The sequence below is a fragment of the Acanthochromis polyacanthus genome, chromosome 2 (genome assembly GCF_021347895.1).
Source record: "Acanthochromis polyacanthus isolate Apoly-LR-REF ecotype Palm Island chromosome 2, KAUST_Apoly_ChrSc, whole genome shotgun sequence".
Lineage (NCBI taxonomy): Eukaryota > Metazoa > Chordata > Actinopteri > Pomacentridae > Acanthochromis > Acanthochromis polyacanthus.
The window spans coordinates 22,859,312-22,878,633 of NC_067114.1; the positions used below are offsets into that span (position 1 = coordinate 22,859,312).

The window sequence follows — 19,322 nt, forward strand, 5'->3', positions numbered from 1 at the left end:
CTTCAGGCCAGGATAATCACATAATAAAATCTGACAGCGGGTGTGAAGTCATTTGGATGAGCCAATCCTCATCATTTGCTTCAAAGTTTTTTCTGTTCCCCTTCGTCGGTGGACCTTCGTCATTAGGGGACGCTGACGGCAAACTCAAGCTTATTATCGACTCAATGTCAAGTTGCGTGGACGCTATCTTAGCATCTATTCATTATTCTGGTCCGTGAGTGTATTCTTATAGCTGTCCTCTTTTTAAAAACAGTAACGTTCTGAGTGTTTGTTTGTTCTGCACGTCAGACTCAAGCGGTTGGGTTTTGTTCATTATAGTGACACAGAGACTGCAGTCCTGTAGCGTTACATATTTACATTTAATACCAATTTCAAGTGAAACTTTTCTGGATGTTGAAAATGAGTTGATTCCACCTTTCAGCTGGTGTTAAAGTCTCCAGACATCTGCATCAGATTGTAGAACCTTACTGCAGGCATTTACTCTCAGACAATAACAAAAGCATTTCAAAAAGCTCATATTCTACTTTTTGGGGTTTTCCCTTTCCTTTAGTGTGTTCTTAGTTTTTTGTGCATGTAAAAGCTCTGCAGTGAAGTCCACAGAAAGTCATGTGAAGTCCCGGCTTTTTTCTGTTGCTTATCTATGTCACCATGTAACATGTTTGCGTAGTTACTCAAATAACAAAAACTTCTACCAGAGCTACAGCTCTCTTTGTGTTACAGTACGAAACCAGCTTTGCTTCACTTTCCTCACATCAGACCAATCAGAGCAGGCTTAGCTTAATGAGTCCTTAAAGAGAAGCATGATGTGTTTTTATATCAAAACATGTAAATATACCTAAGCTGTAAATATGCATATTTTGAGTTCTTTAAAGTCTGGTCAACGTCACAAACTAGTACAGCAAAATTCATCATGTGTCTTGGAAAATTTGAGGATTTATTTTAGAAGCTTGGTGACTCAGTATAGTGAATTAACTGCTGAGTGGCTTTCACAATAGCTTCCCCTGTATGCTTCTGTTTTCTCTTCTCTGTTCTTTTGACTAACCCCTGGCATTGTGTGCAACATAGTGTCCCAATTTGTTCCATAAAAAGTTATCAAAGGGGAACGGAAATAAAGCTCAGCCCTGAAGGTCAGTTAATAAAGTGCCAACTATTAACACAAAGTTGAAAGCACGGCAGGGACATTGCATTAAGACTCCACTTTATTGGAGCTAAAAGACACAAGTGCATAAATGTGGCCTCCATGTACTTTAGACCACACAGTAAATCAGCTGCTGCTCTTTGAATAAACTGTCAAATTCCATCCTTGAATATGTAGATTTCATCTGCCGTCTTTGTTTCCAGGGAGGAGGCTGCGAGGGAAAGCGTTCTACAACGTCAACGGGAAGGTCTATTGTGAGGAGGATTTCCTGGTAAGTCACCTGTGTGTTTGTGGATGAGTACATCCCCGTGTCCTGGGCTCTCGGTGTGAAGACGGGAGGTGCAGGTGGAGCGAGGGATTAGGATCACAATCTGCATTCTGCGACCCTCCGGAGGGAACAGACTTCACAGCTACAATTAGCACCACCCCTACAGTTCACACTAATTTCCTCCAAATTTCCCCAAAGGAGCTCAATTACAGCACGAGTTGCTCCCCCGCACTTATAATTAAGAGGTGGAGGAGGAGTGTAGGACAGCTGTAGCTCTCAGCCTCCTGCTCCATCTGCTTCAGGTTAGCAGGGCAGCAATAGGAAGTTTATTGGCGATGAAAGAGGGCAAATGAAACCGTGAGATTTCTGTAGCTGTATGTGAGGCTGTTAGTAAGCAGGAAGTACAGCGTGACTGTTTCCATGCATGGAGGAAGGAGCTTACAAAATGTTCCTTTAACTTCGATGTTGAAAACAGCTTCATGATCCAGATGACCTCATATCACGTCCTCATCTGCTGACGGTACTTCTGTTACCGACGGCTTCCTCTTTCGTTGAACCTGTTGATTTGTTAGGAAAGTGTGCACTTAGCGATCAGCGTCCCTGAGACGCTGGAGGTCCGATAACGGGATGAGACATAATCTCCTTGCGCCTCCTTGCTCTGCCTGAGACTTGACTAGTCTGGAATCACCCCGGGGCTGTTTTGGAGTTAAGGGGGAGGTGGCGGCAGATGGTAGATTTGGAGTGGAGATGTCGGGGCAGGGGGCTGTCTGCCCGTCACCACCTCCACCTGGTGGCTGCCACTCCTCCACCAGCCCCCTCAGGTTCATCAGGTCACGACCCAGAGGGGGCTGTGGGCTGCAGATGGTCACCTTCATTATCTCTCTTAGCTCGGGGTTTAAGAGAAAGGAGATACTGACGTGACGTGGTGTGTTTTATTCTCTGACAGCGCACAGAAGGCAGTCATCCTTCCCAGAATGTGTGCTTCTTTATCAAACTGGAATCGATCTAACTGTAAAAATGCATCCAGAAAAACAACACAACCCTTCTTCAAAACACTGGAGAACATATGAGTTTAGAAACAAAGGAAATGAGTTGAAAGAGCGCAGCAGCACCCTCTATAGGTGACTTCTAGACTGAAACATGCTTTCTGAATAGATGTGAAACATGACATGTGCTGCTGAGTTCATGGTCAGCACAAAACTCTCCAAACTGAGGATAATAGCTGGCGTGTCTGCTCTCACCCGCAGTACTCTGGTTTCCAGCAGACGGCTGAGAAGTGCTTTGTGTGTGGTCACCTCATCATGGAGATGGTAAGATCTTCCTCAAACAGAAAATACAAAACAATTTGTTTACAAGAGCTACAGAGGAGATGTTTAAATATCTGTAGACCTAAATTCTCCGTGATGATACTACGGGACCTCACTCACAAGTCGTGCTGTTATTTTGTGTGTGTGTGTGTGTGTGTGTGTGTGTGTGTGTGTGTGTGTGTGTGTGTGTGTGTGTGTGTGTGTGTGTGTGTGTGTGTGTGTGTGTGTGTGTGTGTTCAGATCCTCCAGGCGCTCGGCAAGTCCTACCATCCAGGCTGTTTCCGCTGCGTGGTGTGCAAAGAGGCGTCTGGACGGAGTGCCTTTCACAGTGGACGTTGAAAACAACATCTACTGTGTCAAAGACTACCACACGTAAGGAGGACACGTCTCTCCTCTGATAACATGAGATGATTGCAAAGAGATTTGGAACACAGCACAGACTGTCAAGAAACGTACTGTACAGTCTCAGTTTCTGCTCGTATTGTCCTTACTTATTTGGAAAAATGTGTGTGAACTGAGGAATGAGAAGCTGTCTGATGAGTTCAGTTTGTAATTTCATTCTTTGTTAAATTACAGGGTTTTTGCTCCCAAGTGTGCCTCATGCAACCAGCCCATCCTTCCAGCCCAGGTAATGAGCAAAATAAGATTGAATTGTCATTCCACAGAGCTAATTCTGTTTTTCTTTGGGTCACACTCAGAGCTGAGCATTTAAAACTATTAATGGAAACATGTTTATTTAGAAAACTGCAATGAGGATCCTCCTATTTGGTGAGGTTTTGCATGAGTTCTTGTTGCCCCAATTTGCTACTACAGAGGTGACAAGTGCCTCTGTTTACATTTCCTCCAGAGTTCCGACTTACAGCTAAAATTGTCTTACAGCAATTCGTAGGAATGGAACTCCGACATAACTCGAGGACCCCTGTATTCAAAATGATTATATAGCATTTTGAAATTCAGCAACAAAGCACTAGTATTTCTCTTATTTGCACACAAGCAGAAGACTTTTTACCTTAACAGTATAAACATTGAAAGTTAAATATAGAGCAAGTGCAGTCCCAAAAAAATCCAAAGTTACTCACAGTTAGAGGAACTCCAGGGTGCAGTTGTTTTCTGAGTGTGTGTGAGCTTTGCTTCAGGACACATGGCAGCTGCAGGGATCAAACCTGAGAGCTGCTGCTGGTTCTTGTTGTTGTTGTGGTCACTTTAATGAGACACCAGACTGATGAGGCTCTGTGTTTGTTCCTGCAGGGCTCTGAGGAGACCATCCGGGTTGTTTCGATGGACAAGGACTACCATGTCGAGTGTTACCACTGTGAGGTGAGCGCTCTCTCTTCACTTTCTCACAGACACACATTAGCAGTGAGTCACAGCAGTCTAGCACGCATGTGATTGAACTAGAGTCAATTCAGCATCACCGCGTATGATTCAGCTTTCAGACTGTTAAAATGAATGAAACAACACACAGACAGAAATATTTGCACGCCGTTTCAGCTCACCAAACCACACAGACACGTGTGCATCTACTCCATCCCATAAACACAGTGAACCTGGGTAAGAGCTGCAAATCGTGGGATGAGGCTAGACTCCGTGTTTAATACCACTGAGTGAATCACTGCTCTTGTGGAATGAATGAGACACACACACACACACAGGAACAAACACACACAGATGGATACCAACCCAAGGTTACAGCTCAACACTGTGACTCATTGACAAAACACATTCCAGTGTCGGGACCCGAACTCTGCTGGGGGCCTGTTGCTCAAACCTGACTTGTGAAATCTTTGTTGTTCTGCCGTTCATCTCCAAGTACCACGGAAGTGTTTCATGAGACTAATTGCGGGCCACCCTGCAGTCACTGTTCAGAAATATGTGACAAATTTTATTATCCCCATAACCTGGATGAGGCTTCCTCTAAATGGCAGACGTTCTACTTCATAGAAATGGATCAGATTGTTTTGTAAGCAGCAGGTAATCATTCAGCAGGCTGTGGGTGGGGGCAGGCTTATGGACAGAGGAAGGGTAAAGTCCACGCCTGAGACAGTAAATTCGTTACATATTGGGGGGAAAAAAGCATGTTTTTCTGTGATCCTGTAACTCGTCAGGTGACTCTTCAGTTGGTTTCATTGCCGTTATTTTCATGCTGAGCAGAGGATGCAGTGAGCAGAGGTGTTAAAATGTATTTCAGCTGCTTATCCAGTGTGCACCACAGTCACCATCACCACAGGGGTAGAGTTGTAGTCAGTTTATGTAACGCCCTCCAGCATGTTCAGGGTCCTCCCCACGGTCTCATCCTGTAGCACTGAATTCCTCGGCAGGTTCAGGGGTCAGTGTCTCCATTCGTACATGTATGAAATGTGCAGCGGTTCGATCGTTATCAGTCGATGCAGCTCCTTTCTTACTCACAATTCCCTCTGGATGTTTGAACTCCCAGAGGATGAACCCACACGCCATCTGAAACTCATTTCAGAGATTTGGCTTCAGGCTCAGCACCCTGTTCACCACGAGGGTCCAGAAAAACACCCGCATGACTGGGGTCGCTACGTTAAAGCATCGGTCCATCCTGCAACTAACTCACCAGAAAAAATGCCCCTCTAAAAACAAGAAAAAAAAAAACTTATTTCAAAGAACTTTTACCTTGAAATAAGTGGAAAAAAATCTGCCAATAGAACAAGTGAAAATGGCTTGGTGACATTTCTAGAAATAAGATATGATATTTAAGCTATATTTTGCCAGGATTGTCAAGCATAGGTGTCTTAACCCTCCTGCTGTCCTCATTTACGGCGCCAAAAAATATTGTCGCATTGTCTGAAAAAAAATCAAAAAATTCAGCAAGAAAAAAATCTCCAAATTTATAAAAACTTACAAAACCTTCAGGAAGAAAATTCCTTTAAAAAATTCCCTTAAAGGTTTTATTTTAAAAAAAAAAACATCCACAAATTTGGCAAGAAATAAAAATTAAAAAAAATTTAAAAAAATGTAAACATTTTAAATATTTTCCAAAAAAACACATGATAATCTTCCCAAAAAATTGTAAAAATATCTAAAATGATTCCATTTATATCAGTAGAAATTTTAATATTTTTTTTATATACATTCAGGTAAAAAAAATATTTTTTATGAATGTTCTTAAAGAAACATTTTTTAGCATTTTTTTTTCCACCCAAAAGTATTCAAAAGTTTCCCCAAAAATTTTGAAAATGTGGAAGTTTTCACTGGGAAAATCCATAATTGTTTTTGCATTTTCAAACTTTAAAAGGGGTCAATTTGGTCCGCAGGATGACATGAGGGTTAAAACAACATAATTTCAAGATTGTTTGACTTAACGAGATATAAGATGCATTGTCTTAAAACAAGTCCCTCCATCTTACTGAAATCTCGCTTGTTAAAATGAATTTATCTTAAATCAAGTAGGATGAGGCATTTTGACTACAAATAAGACAAATAGAGTTGGTAAGATTTAGAGTTTTTGTAGTGCTGTCACTAGTTTTGTTGTCTCACTTAAACTCTCTGGATTAAGAGTGTTTCCCCAAGACAACTTATTTGACCCAAAGCAAACACAGGATCCCAGATTAACCTTTTACACTGATTGCAGATGCACTAAAAACATTTTGACCATGCATTTTTTTAGAATTATTATTTGCAAAATTAAAAAGTCTTACATTTTTCTTATTTCCCATGCACATTTGGTATTAAACAGGAAGAAAGGTACAGATTAATGTTTTGTAATCCGTTCTCATGAGGATGATCTCAGATTTAAATTGAATAAAAGCTAGTTCGTCTATGAGCAGTAATAAATGTTATCATCATTTCTGATTCCTTGCTGCTTTGCTTTGTCGTTGCCTGGCTCTAAAATGCTGTAGGCAGTGAGGCTGCTCCGCCGGCTGCACACCTGTCACGGCATGCTCCGACATCAAACGCTGGGTTCCCAGCAATGCTTTGGCTGCACTCTGCAAAAAATGCGATGCTGGCTGTTTTGTCATATCTCTATCTATACTGTTCCCCACAGGTTCAGACTCTACTTGTAGTGGTATGTGGTGTAGCATGACTGATGTAAATGACTCCTGCAGTCTATAGGCAGTGAGTGTTGTAATTTTGGTTGTTTTCTGAAGCTCCAGTGTACAGAAGTCAACTAATCGTCTCACTATGGGTGACAGCAGTTTTCAAATGTCCCTTCAGCGCTTCACAATTATGGACAGATGTGACAATTTACAGATGTTTCATACAGACCTTTTCATCACATTTGTATTCGCTGTAAGGCAGCTGTGCACAGAGATTATTGCCGTTATTGCAGCACAGCAACTCAGGAAAAAGTGGAATAAGGCGTTCAAATTTCAGATTCATAGACGCTGAAACCAACACACAGACGTCCTCAGCGAGAACGTTTAGTCGCACTTGACAGATACAGTATTTGGTTGCATGTGTGGTCAGAAGTGTTGCACATTGAAGTTCACATCTGGGTGTGATGATTGTTTGTCTTTGTGGCGTGTTCATGTCTCCGTCTGTGTGTGACCCCGCCAGGACTGCGATCTCCAGTTAAACGACGAAGAGGGCCACCGCTGTTATCCACTGGAAGGCCACCTGCTCTGCCACGGCTGCCACATCCACCGGCTCCAGTCGCAGGTTCCCGCCCACCCGCCCCCCAGCTACCCCCTCCATGTCACCGAACTGTGAGGGAGGGAGCACCGAGCTCCGCCTCCCAGGTGATCCGGGACACCAGCAGCGGGCGACAGTAAAAAACAAAAAAAAAAAAAAAAAAGGCCTGCACCACCTCCAGCAGTTCCAGGAAAGCCTCTGTGTGGCCCTCTGAGCTACTGCCGCTGTCCTCAGCTGGACAGCCCCACTGAGGACTTGCACACACACTGCAGCTCCCACCACAGGCCCTGCTGTCGCATGGCAGGGCTGGGAAAAAGGGCCCCCCTCTTCCTCCATCTGTGGTCCTTTCCTTCCCCCCTCTCCTTCCCTGTGGGTGCCTAACCCTTAAAGCCAACACGCCAGCTCACCCAGAGGCCCCCAGTGACGTCACACCCCCTGACCCCTGCACAGTCATCAAAGGGGGGGGTTTTGGATCCGAGGAGGGGGCGCAAACTCGTCTCTTTCCTTCGCTTCCCTCCCCGCTTTTCCGTGTTTTTCATTCCTGTGCTCTGACTGAAGTGGTTTACCGCGGTGAATTCGCCAGTGCTGTCACGTCTGAGAACGCTGCTGATGTCGGGAAGGGCCGGGGAACGAGCCGCTGCATTCCAGTGCTGGCTGGAGTGGACAGGCCCCAGGGTGGGCATGCCGTGCCTTCAGAGCGGGCGCTATCCAAGCAGCTTCTAACAACTGCAATGGAGCCGTGCGAAAGGCTATGCAAAGGACACCCAGCATCACGACACAGGGCTGAGAGCAAAAACGGTCGACTCATCACTCGCCGCCCTGCACCACCCCGACAGAACAGATGCACCGTAGCAGCACAAGCCCAGAGGACCGACTGACGTTCCACTTAGAAGTCCAAGACGACACCTCGAGAGATTCACAAGCAGTGTCTTAATTAATGATTATATTATGACGGAAAATTTTAGATGCACATAGATTGTCTTTTATATATGAATATATATTTTGCAGATGTTTTCCACATAAGATCCTAGAAGTAGATTTTTTTTTTTTTCCATGTTGCTGCGCTCATGATAGAATCAGAGGTGGAATTGTCTGTCATGCAGTCTGAAGCCTCTGCAGCTTTTGGGTCTGTTGTATCATTTCTCCTCCAGGACACAGAGCCTCTTCACGTCTGTCAGCGGCTCAGAGATCCACAGGATTTGTAAGAGCAGACCGAGCTCCAACCGTATTTGCCTTCAGCTGTTTTATCCCACTTTGAGTACATAGTGACTGTTGCTGAAGTCTTTTTTTCACAGAACATCCCCTAAACATATTTCAGAGGTTCTCAGACTTACCGCGCAAACGGCCAAATCTGATTTTTATCACGGTCAGAAATGTTTGATAAAAACAAATAACAGTAAATGAATTCTGCTATAGGTTTGGAGCTCACATATTTATGTGAAAGCCACTTAAGATGCAGTACATTCAAAGCCAGTGTGAGAAATGGTACCGTTTCCCTGCATCAGTGTTACCGCTGAGCTCTTACACAACATTATACTGTAAACGTCTTCTGTGATCGGGTCAGCAGGAGACCGAGGCACACATGGCTCAGACATTCAGTCCATAATTATTTCTGACTCAGACGTACTCTTACATTGACGTTATTTGTAGAAATTGTGCACCGTGTCTCCAGCAGTTGACGTTGCCGTGACAACAGTATCAAAAACGGGAAAAAAAACCTCCTTAAAGCTATGTTAATCTGGTGACAGGTCCACTGTGACTTATGTACAGCTAAACTTTATACTCAGCATTGCTAACGATTTATTGATTAATAGAAAGTTGACCTCAAAATAGAAAACGTTTGTAACATTATATTCAAACTTCCAGGAAGGCGGGGACGTACACCAGGGATCTTCTAGCTGTAAGGCAGAAGTTCTAACCACCAAGCCGCTGTGCAGCCTATCTCACGTTATCACTCTGTTTCAAACATACTGACTGAATATGTTAACTCTCTGAACCCCAAGCAGTTTCTGGGCACATTTTTACTCACCATGTTCCCACTGTTTACTGCTATATAAAGTCCTGCACCTCAAGAATGTCTTTTGTGAAGTATAACAAAGTTAAAATGCTGCTATATCGTAAGAAAGTGAGCTAAAATAGATTTTTTTTCGGGATTATTTAACACATTTTTAAAAACCGGAATCCGCACATGCATCGTTCTCACAGGTTTTTTGGTGACTACCTGCTATAGCTATTTTAGTAATTTTTGTGTAATTTTCGTACTTGTCACCTATTTGCTTGGTGTACACACAACCTGCAGTTCAGCTGAAAAGTCTTTGAATTTTTGTCACCAGACTCTTGCTCACAGCTGAGTATTTGATAACTTCACAGTTGCATCAGGGAGCACAAATTTTTTACAGAATCTATTTTGGGCTCATTTTTAAACGAGGCACGTAGAATAATGTGATTTTGATGAAGTGACACAATTTTATGTTTAGACTTTGTGAAGTTTGGCAATTCTTCCTGTTGGTGCAGTTTCTGGCTTTTATAAATTTAGTCATTTGGGCTTTTTTTTCTTAGGATAACGTGGCTTTCAAACCTGCTGGCGGGTTTTTGGGTTTAGAGGGGTCACCGTCCCTGAACACAGACTTTAATGTTGCACATCTAAAAGCTCTGTATAGTAACTTTATGTTATGGAGAATTCATGCAAAATATAACAGCTGCAGTTTTCTTAAACCCTTCAAATCTGACCCTCTGTCATCACATCATAAGGTATTACAACTGGCACGTGGTTAAGTAAAATTAAAATCTAACATCTTAAGTAACAGATGAGCAAAAATAAATAAAGTCCCCAAAAACAATGAGTTTTGTGCTTTTGGTAGAAAACTGAAAGACACTCAGCCATCACTATAGATGGGAAAATGTAAACTGTCACTCTGAGAATAAATCACTGTCAGCAAGAAAAGTTTCCCAAAATGAAGTATTAATGAGCTCTGTGGCTTAAATTAGATTTTTAAAAAAAAAAAGCATTTTAAAACAATGGAACTCGAGAAGTTTTGGCTGATTATGTCACATTTTGCAAGCTGTTGTACTGGAGAGAGTTTTTTTGGCAGCCAGTTGTCATACAGACATGCATATAAAATTATGACTTTAATGAGTTTTTTTCATTTTGTTTTTTTTACCAGGAAGTGGTGACATTCCTTCTAAAGAGAGACAGATGTACAAGACCTCCGGCGAAATTAAAACTAAGTGTCCCACACTGACATTTACCTGCTACTAGGGTGCTCAAAGTGGAATAAAGCTATTATGCTGATCTGCAAATACCTTTTGTTGAAGGTCTGTTCAGGACACTGTTTCCTGGTATGTTCTCCACACACTGGTTTTTTTTTTTTGTCATGAGCACGCAGTGCGTTACTATGAGGACACTCGGCTTGTCCACATGCCTTAAGACACAGCAGGTATGTTTGTGTGTGTCGCTCTTGTCTGCCATGAAGTCTGCTGTTTCAGGAGGACGTCTCTGAAAACACGGAGCTGCTGGTCCCACACGTGTTTTTCAGGGAGCTGCCCCCCCTTTGCTGAGTGTGTGTGTGTGTGTGTGTGTGTGTGTGTGTGTGTGTGTGTGTGTGTGTGTGTGTGTGTGTGTGTGTGTGTGTGTGTGTGTGTGTGTGTGTGTGTGTGTGTGCGCGCGCGCACGTGTGCGTGTGTGTGTGTGTGTGCGCGCGCGCGCGTGTGCGTGTGCGTGCTGGCAGGCACTTGCGTGTGTGAGTCCTGTGTGTGCATAAGTGTATATATGCAAAAGAAAATCTACAAAAACACTTGAAACGTCAAGCGTGATGGTGCTGGAAAACTCTTCTCACCATTCCCCAATGGACTCTGCTGTCAGTGAGTTTAATTGGATTGGCACTAAACAGATCATTCCCTGTGAACACAAACCCACAGTTCAAGTTATTGTGTTTTGGAGAAAAGCTCTTAACTCCGAGCTTGTGCATATTTGTGCAGATGAACCCCAACGACACGTGCTTATTTCAAATATGAGCAAGTTGTGTGAAGGTCTGAGTGCTTGTGTGTGTGTGTGCGTGTGTGTGTGTGTGTGTGTGCGTGCGAGAGAGAGTGTGTGTCCTAGTGGCAGGGCCATGACACATGCACCTCACTGTGTTTGCCGGGCAGCGCAGCATCCAACACAGTGACCCCTGCTCTCTCTGTTAAAGCCCACTGATGACTCTGACGATGCTGTCTGTCCATCGCATACCTTACACCAGATGTTTTGCTCTAATTCTTGGTGATTGTATGAACATCTCTCTGGCACCATGTTGGATTTGGAGCATGTGGGTTTACACATGTGCCAGCGCAGCAAGCTTTGACTGTAGCAAACTCCACCTATGTGGTATACAACCTGAAACAGTCACCATCTATTACTAGCAAACACTGGCCCAGCTCTTATTCATACTGTAATACTGTAACCCACACAGGTCTGAGTAAATACTACTGAATGTGACAAAAACAGACTGAAGGCAGGGGTCACCACAGGCAGAAAGTGCTTTTTAATGTATCCTGATGTAATGAGATTCATTTGAATGTAATAATGATTTGTAAAAGCAGAAAAGAAAAGGACTGCATACTGTACACGAGACATTCCCCTTGTCGTGTGACGCGTTTCACCTCAGCTTTGTACAAGGGTCCAGTAATGTGTGCTATACTTGAAGAATGAGGCACTCTCTGAATTTGTCTGCACAATGTCAACCCCCGAGAGAAACTGAACAAGAGCAGAGTGTGCGCCCTTTAAAGATGTCTTAATTCACTTGTTTAAAAGTACTACTTCGGTTTCTATTGCATAGCACACAGCTAGTTACCCTGTACATAAAGAGGCTAGTTTTTTTAATTTTATTTTTCTGTCAAAAATCACTTGGAAAGAGAAGATGACTTCTTCTTGGTCTCCTCCTCCTACTGGTAGTTCCAATAAGCACATCTTGACACCTGTCACACATCTTTTATATCGCTAAGTGTTTTGATTACCTAGATGGTTCATTTAAAAAAAAAAAAGGAAACTAGATCTATTTATCTAAACATGAAAAAAGTCTAAAGTTATTTAATGTATTAAAATCGGGACGTATCATTTAACTGTAGATGACATAATCTGCTTTTTCAATAAAGTGGTTTTGTAGCTAACTGCAACCGATGTGTGGTTTTTCTCTTTAATGCTGCTTTTTTCTTGCTTTATTTTTCATAATGTTTAACAAATCAAAGGATCAGTGTATTTATATAGTATGCATTGTTAAACAGAAAAAATACTGCTGACTTAAAGCCTTTATAAATGCAGCATCTTTTGTGATAGTTGTTTTTTTATCTTGTAAGACTTGTGCACTTAACCTTTAATAATTTTCCTCAAAAGTAAAAATTCATGGAATCCAAGCATATTGAAATGATTATTTGAATAATTACAGTTTGCCCTTTTATTTTTTGTGACTGAGAGGCTGTAATCACACATTAAGATAGTAATTATTTTTGACATTATGACAGTTGCAGTCAACCTTTAAACAGTCTTTGACAACAAATTGCACTAAAATCAAAGCGGCTTTTCACAAAAGCAAAGACACAATAACAGTCAAAGGTTTGGACACACTAACTGACAGTTTGTCTTTATTTGTACTCTTCTCTGCATTTGAGAACAAAACCGAGGAATTCTAAATGGTGAAATACCATTTGGATTTGTGTAGTAAGGTAAAACTTGTAAACAAACCAGAACTGTTTTAAAATCCAGAGATTTCTATGTAGCCATTTTTTGTAATAACTGCTTTGCAAACTTATTCTCTCAACCAGCTTCATGACGTCGTCACCTGGACATTTTATGTCCATCTTAACCCATAAGAACCCACGGTGACACCAGTGTAACAAGCACTTTGAGTGCCCCAGTCTCTTCCTTGTAAAGTTTTATGTCTGACCTTAACTCATTAAGTCCTTTAAGGAAAACTGGGTCTGGGTTCTTATGGTTTAAAGGAGTTCCCACAGATGCTGAGGACTTGTTTTCTGCCTTTCCTTCACTTTTGTGCTCATTTCCACACCATCTTGACTGGGTTTAGGCTGAGTCATTGTGGAAGCCAAGTCGTCTAACACAGCAATACATCGATCTGCCTCGAGGTGTGTTTTGAGTCATGTTAAAATGATCTTCCCACTAAAAACCACTCAAACCAGATGTTGTGGTAGCCAACCAGGTCAAGTTTTACCTTGGATTCTGGATAATAAAGCCCCCACACACCATCCCAGCTTCTCCTCCATGCCTGTCAGCGGGAACCACACGTTGATACCATCTACACACTCTCTCTGTGTTTCACAAAAACAAAGCAACTAGAACCAAAAATCTCTAATTTGGACTCTGTAATGTAGAAGTGATTGTCTTCTTCTCTGTGATCTCCCTGTTGACAGTTTGACATGTTCAGGTGTTCTTTGTGTGAAAACTCAGATTTCAGGTATCAGATGGTGGTTTTCAACTTTCTTTGTTAACTTTCTGCGTCAACTTTAAACTAAATTTCCTTCACTAAGCCAGCCCTCTGGACTTCCAGTAAGCTGTGTTCCTATTGGCTGTCCAGGTGGCTGCTTGGTGTTATCAGGAACACCTGAGCAGCTCAGTGTCTTCCTGGATTATGACTGCAGTCAAACATTTCCTCTGCTTCTCTTCACTGATCCGGGTATGGTTCTGTTGCTTTAGTTTGTTCTTTAGGCCTTGGCTTGCAGCTTTCAGCAGTAAAATTGTCTTTTGGTGTTTCTTGGTGTGTTTTAGGGCTTTGTACTGGATAGTTGTCTTGGTAAATGTGGTTCTTTAGCCACAGTTAGCTCATGGTGCTAACATATGCAGTTATTAGTGGATTTGGTGCAGCTGAGTTGTCTTTATCTTGGCTGTAGTGAGTCTTTAGAGGTTTTTGGTCAGACACATTCTGTATTCTTGTTTGTGAACCAATGTTGGTTGTCCAGAAGGTAGGAGTTCCTTAGGTTTAGTGAGGTTTTCTTTAACAGTTCTACAAAGCAACCTGCAGCAGAAAAGACTAAGAGATTTTAGGAAGTTCTGGAGACCAGACTTTAGAGCAGCAGAAACATTTATCAGCAGTTTGAGCAGGAGAAGGTGAGCTTAAGAGTAGAAATGAGAAGGAAACCTTCTTGACGTGTGGTGAGGTTCTGTACCAAGAGTTTCAGCAGGTTGTGAAGAGTCTGTAGTTCTTTGGTCTGAAAGCACCAGAAGAGTCGACTCATTAAAGGAGAAAACGGGAGATATTGTTGGTTCTTCTGTCGCTCTGCAGTTTCCAGTTTCCTTAGACTGAATATCAAGTTTCTATTTTAAATGATTTACCGTGTGAGCCCAAGAAAACTTCAATAAACTCCCTCCATCGCCTGGACACAACACATTCTGCCATTTAAATCTTTTTTTTTTAAATGGTTTTGAGTTTTAATCACAGTTTTAGCATAGTTTTTTCTCTTTGCTTGTTTAGTTTTGTCATCTGTGTGAAAGGTGCTCAACAAATAAAGTTGAATTTATAAACTGAATAACTCATGATTGTGACAACAGAAGTATTTTTCGTTGCGATTTAAGGGTTTATTTCATTTTTAAGGTTGGGGTTAAAATCTTGACAGAAAAAAATGATTGAAGAAATGAACTACATTAAAAAAGCAATTAAATCAAAGGAAAAAACATTTAATACAATAAAACTTTCAAAAAGAAAATTAAACAAGAAATACAATTAAAATATATTAAACACACAATATTTAATTAGATAAACAGAAAATACAAAACATGTAATTATGACAAACATTTTTCAACAAAAATATTAAACATTAAAGATGAAATATTTTCAATAAACATTAAAAAATACATGTAAACAAGAATATTAAATATTTAAAAATACAAAACAATTAAATTATTAAACCTTTAAAAAGACATTTAATTAAAAAATAAATGTTTAATTAGAAAATTAAATCTTAAATGCAATAAAACTTTAAATAGGAATTAGCAGAAAATAAAATGAAGCATTTAAAAAGAGAATTAAACATAAGGTAATAAAACATTTAAAAAGGAAAAACCTTAAAGATTTAATCTAAAAATTGGGAAAGAAAATGAAATTTTTCAAACAAGCCGATACAATATTTGAAAAAACAATTAAACATTAAAAAGACAAAACATTTCAAAATCAAATCCGACATTAGAAAAGAATAAAAAGTGAGAAAAGAGCAAAACTAAACATTTAAGAAGAAAAACTAAAGACAAAACATTTGAAAAGACACCAGTTAGACTTTAGAAGAAGAGACAATAAAACGATCAAAAAGAGCAAAAACGGATAAAGGTCTTAAAGCGTTTTCTAGTCTGAAATGAAAACATCAAGCTGTTTCTTCAAACATTTCCTCTTTCTATGCTCTTGGTTTGATTGTGGACAGATTTACTAAGAACTCATTTCAGAAAAGTCTACCAGTCTACTAGTAGTTGAAGGCATCAATCAAACTAATAGAAAAAACTGCACTTTAACATCAATGAATGACACTGAAGTTTAATCTCTACATAAATGAGACTGAGTCTGGATGTGCTGCTCTGTCATTAACTCCTAAGTTAATGACAAAAGAGGACAGTTCAGATAAGACTTGAGAATGAGCTTATTTTGAACAATGACATTGGCCCTTTATTAATATTTTACATTGGAAAATAAAGGCAAAACTAAAATGTAAGTGCATAAACCGATTTATCATCTCAGACTTTCTGAGCTTCAGCACCTCTAGCAAGATATTTTAACAAGCAACTCCAGAGATCCAGAAGTTGGAGAGAGTTAGCTTTAACTGATCCAAAGAACATGTGGGACGCTAACCTAGCAAACATGTTAGACTTTTCTCTGTGAATTCTGAGAAATAATTCCCTATTTAATGACAGAGCAACACATCTAAACTCAGTCTCATTAAACAGACTCTAATTCAGTGTCATCCATCCATATTAAAGTGCAGTTATCCAAAATGTTTGTTGCATGAGCTCCAACAAAACCTGTCCAGGTAGAAGGTCACTTTGACAAACAGGAAGTGGAAGATTCCAAGCAGATTTATGGGAATGGCAAGTGTGACGTCACAGACCACTTCCGTGTCCTATGCCGCGGGGCACCGGATGAAAACACAATGGCAGTAGCGAAAGAACCGGTCACCTTTTTCACTGTGACATCTTATTTTGCGGATTTTCCGAAGTCGGTAAAGTGAGGTCTTAACTCTTACAACTCAAACAGAGTTGTAAATGTTAGTGTGCTGGCAGGTGGTTTTAAAGGGAAAGTCCAAGTCACATAGACCCATATCCTAGTCGAGTATTTTGGGCAGATTGGTCAAGCAAGTCCAAGTCCCCAAAACTGGGACAAAAGTCTCCCTCGGCAGACTTTATTCTTATAAATTAAAAGTAGAAACTTATTATCAGAGACTTTAATTTCGACCACTTTTAGTTTCTTTTGTAATGTGGCCCAAACACTCCTCGTAACAAAAAAAGATAACATGATTCAAGCGGCTAATACTAGCTAGCACACGTTAGCTCCCGGTGCTAAATGTATTTTCTAAGATTAGAAATCCGACTTACCTTATCAGTGTCAGCCATCTTCTCTTCTCTTTTTCGTCCAGAGGAAAGCGGTAGAAAGATATCGTTTTATTTACATCATTTCTATTGTTGCAACACGGGACACAACACAGCACCATTATATCGTTGGTTTGGTAGGACACGGAAGTGACGTTTTTGGACACGATGACGTAGTTACTAGCCATCCCCATAGAAGGGGAACCGGACTGTACTAAGTGTGGTCGAGTATAGAGGGGTGTTTTGTGGGGCTTTAAGGCTGATAATGATTATTAGTGAGATATTTGGAGGAGATATTAATTTGCAGTAAATGAAAATATTTAAAATCTTGGAGTTAAACTTAGAAGAACACAAACTCTAACAGAAAACTTTGTTGATGCGTTTTTGTTTTGTTTACAGATGTTAAGTTAAAGGAGTTTTATTCGTGACATACAGTATGAACAATCAAATCACTCCAGAAGACAGAGCGACCACAGGTAGATAAAGGTTCAGAGCCAAAGTAGCACCATTTTTAAATTGATTTATTACCGTAAATCAGTAAAAAATAAAATACTGATAATCAGTAAATCAGTCAACCCACAATTACTACAATTCTACAATGTATGTCTCTTTCCTTTGACTTATTATTTGTACAACATATGATGTATGTGATGGCATTTTTTGAACCAAAGGCTATACTATAATGTTTTCTACAGACATACTATGCTACTCTGTTTGTTCTGGTCCTGGGCCGCTGCTCTCCTCCTCTGGTGTTTTCTGGATTGTACTCAGCTACATGCCTTCGTCCACCCGCCCTCCGTTGACTCGTCCCGCCTGCCGTCTCTGGAGCTGAAGCTGGATTGGATCAGACCAAAGTACAGTCCAATCATGATGCCAGCTGCCTCTCAAAAGGCTCCTTCATCTGGCAGCACTTCTTCTGAGGGGAAGCTGAGCTTCAACAGAACTTTGGAGATGTGTTCCAGTGGTCGGTGGATGTGTGAGGAGTTGCAGAGGGAACTTTGAATTGTTCAGAAAGGAAAACAGGGAACCCACTTGTTATGTATGTACATAAATAGGTGTCATACCCCTTTATACCTCTAGTTGGCAACAGTTGTTGAGTTGGGTCGTTTTGTTAAAATAAAAGAAGAATGGCACTCAGGAGTAAGTGTCAGCAGCCAAGTTTGTGTCTCCGTCGCTCTGTGTGTAATGCAAAACGGGGTTGCATATGGACACTAAAGAGAGCAACATAATATAAATTGGCGACGAGGTGTGTAGTTCAACCTGTTTCTCATTCGGCGGTGCAAGAGAGAGTCCGGCATTAGTGAAGTTTGGACGGAGACGTACACCCACGTGATGGTGGCTACGCCTAAGCTAATGTGTTAGCGAGAATGAGCTCACCTTCCGGAGACGGAGCGGAATCTTCGGTGAGTGTGACCCAAGACGGACGCATAATGGCTGGTGTGATCGGTCATATGGATGTTTTTGACGAGTCCGGTGAACAGTGGACGACGTACATCGAACGTTTTGAACATTACGTGTTGGCTAATGACATCCGGGATGCTAAGAAGGTGTCCGTGCTGTTCAGTGTGATGGGGCCAAAGACGTATGGACTACTCCGTAGTTTGGTAGCTCCTGTGAAGCCGGGTGATATGAGATACGAGGAGATTGTGGCAGCGCTTCAAGCCCATTTTGCCCCGAAGCCGCTGGTCATAGCTGAAAGGTTCCGGTTCCACAAACGTAATCAGGAGGAAGGAGAAACTGTGGCGCAGTATGTCGCGGTGCTTAAAAGACTTTCGGAGCATTGTGACTTTGGGGTTTACTTGGAGGACGCCCTCAGAGACCGTTTTGTGTGCGGATTAAAATGTGAAACGGTTCAAAAGCGTCTTTTAACAGAGAGAGACCTCACGTTTCAGAAAGCCATGGAGTTTGCTGTGTCAGCAGAGATCGCAGCGCGTGATGTACAGCAGTTAAGCAACTCCCTAAAAGTAAACGCCGTGCTGGCCCAGAGAGGGGAACGTTGTCGCAGGTGCGGGAAAACTAATCATACTGATGATGACTGCTGGTATAAAGACAAAGAATGCTATCAGTGTGGAAGGAAAGGCCACACAAAGCAAAGGTGCAAAAGTAAAGTCAAAGGCAACAGAGACAGAGAGTATAAACACAAGAAGGAAAAGTCAGAAATGAAAGGAGATATCAAACGCAATGTCAAAGATAAAAAGAAAAGAATTCATCATGTGGAGGCAAACGAAGGTGAAAGTGATGAAACTAATTCACAGACTGACAGTGATTTGGGACTATATTCAGTGTCTCAAAAAGGGAAATATTCACGAATTTCTCTAAAGCCCGTAATCAATGGAAGAAAAATGGAAATGGAATTAGACACAGGGGCTGCTGTGTCATTGCTTCCTTGGGAAGAGTATAAAAGACATTGGAGCCACATTCCCTTAAAGCCCACTGATACCATGCTAAAGACATACACGG

At 41.3% G+C, this 19,322-nt stretch overlaps 1 protein-coding gene across 1 annotated transcript in view; it reads left to right on the forward strand.

Annotated features, from left to right (window-relative positions):
* The window catches only part of wtip (WT1 interacting protein), a 41,870-nt gene extending 29,410 nt beyond the window's left edge, over positions 1-12,460 (forward strand). The window contains 7 exon segments of the mRNA XM_022193475.2: positions 1,342-1,409; positions 2,654-2,716; positions 2,954-3,019; positions 3,021-3,085; positions 3,290-3,341; positions 3,962-4,030; positions 7,235-12,460. Coding sequence (XP_022049167.2) covers positions 1,342-1,409; positions 2,654-2,716; positions 2,954-3,019; positions 3,021-3,085; positions 3,290-3,341; positions 3,962-4,030; positions 7,235-7,387 — 536 coding nt within the window. The 3' untranslated portion in view covers positions 7,388-12,460.
* Positions 12,461-19,322: the final 6,862 nt, after the last annotated feature.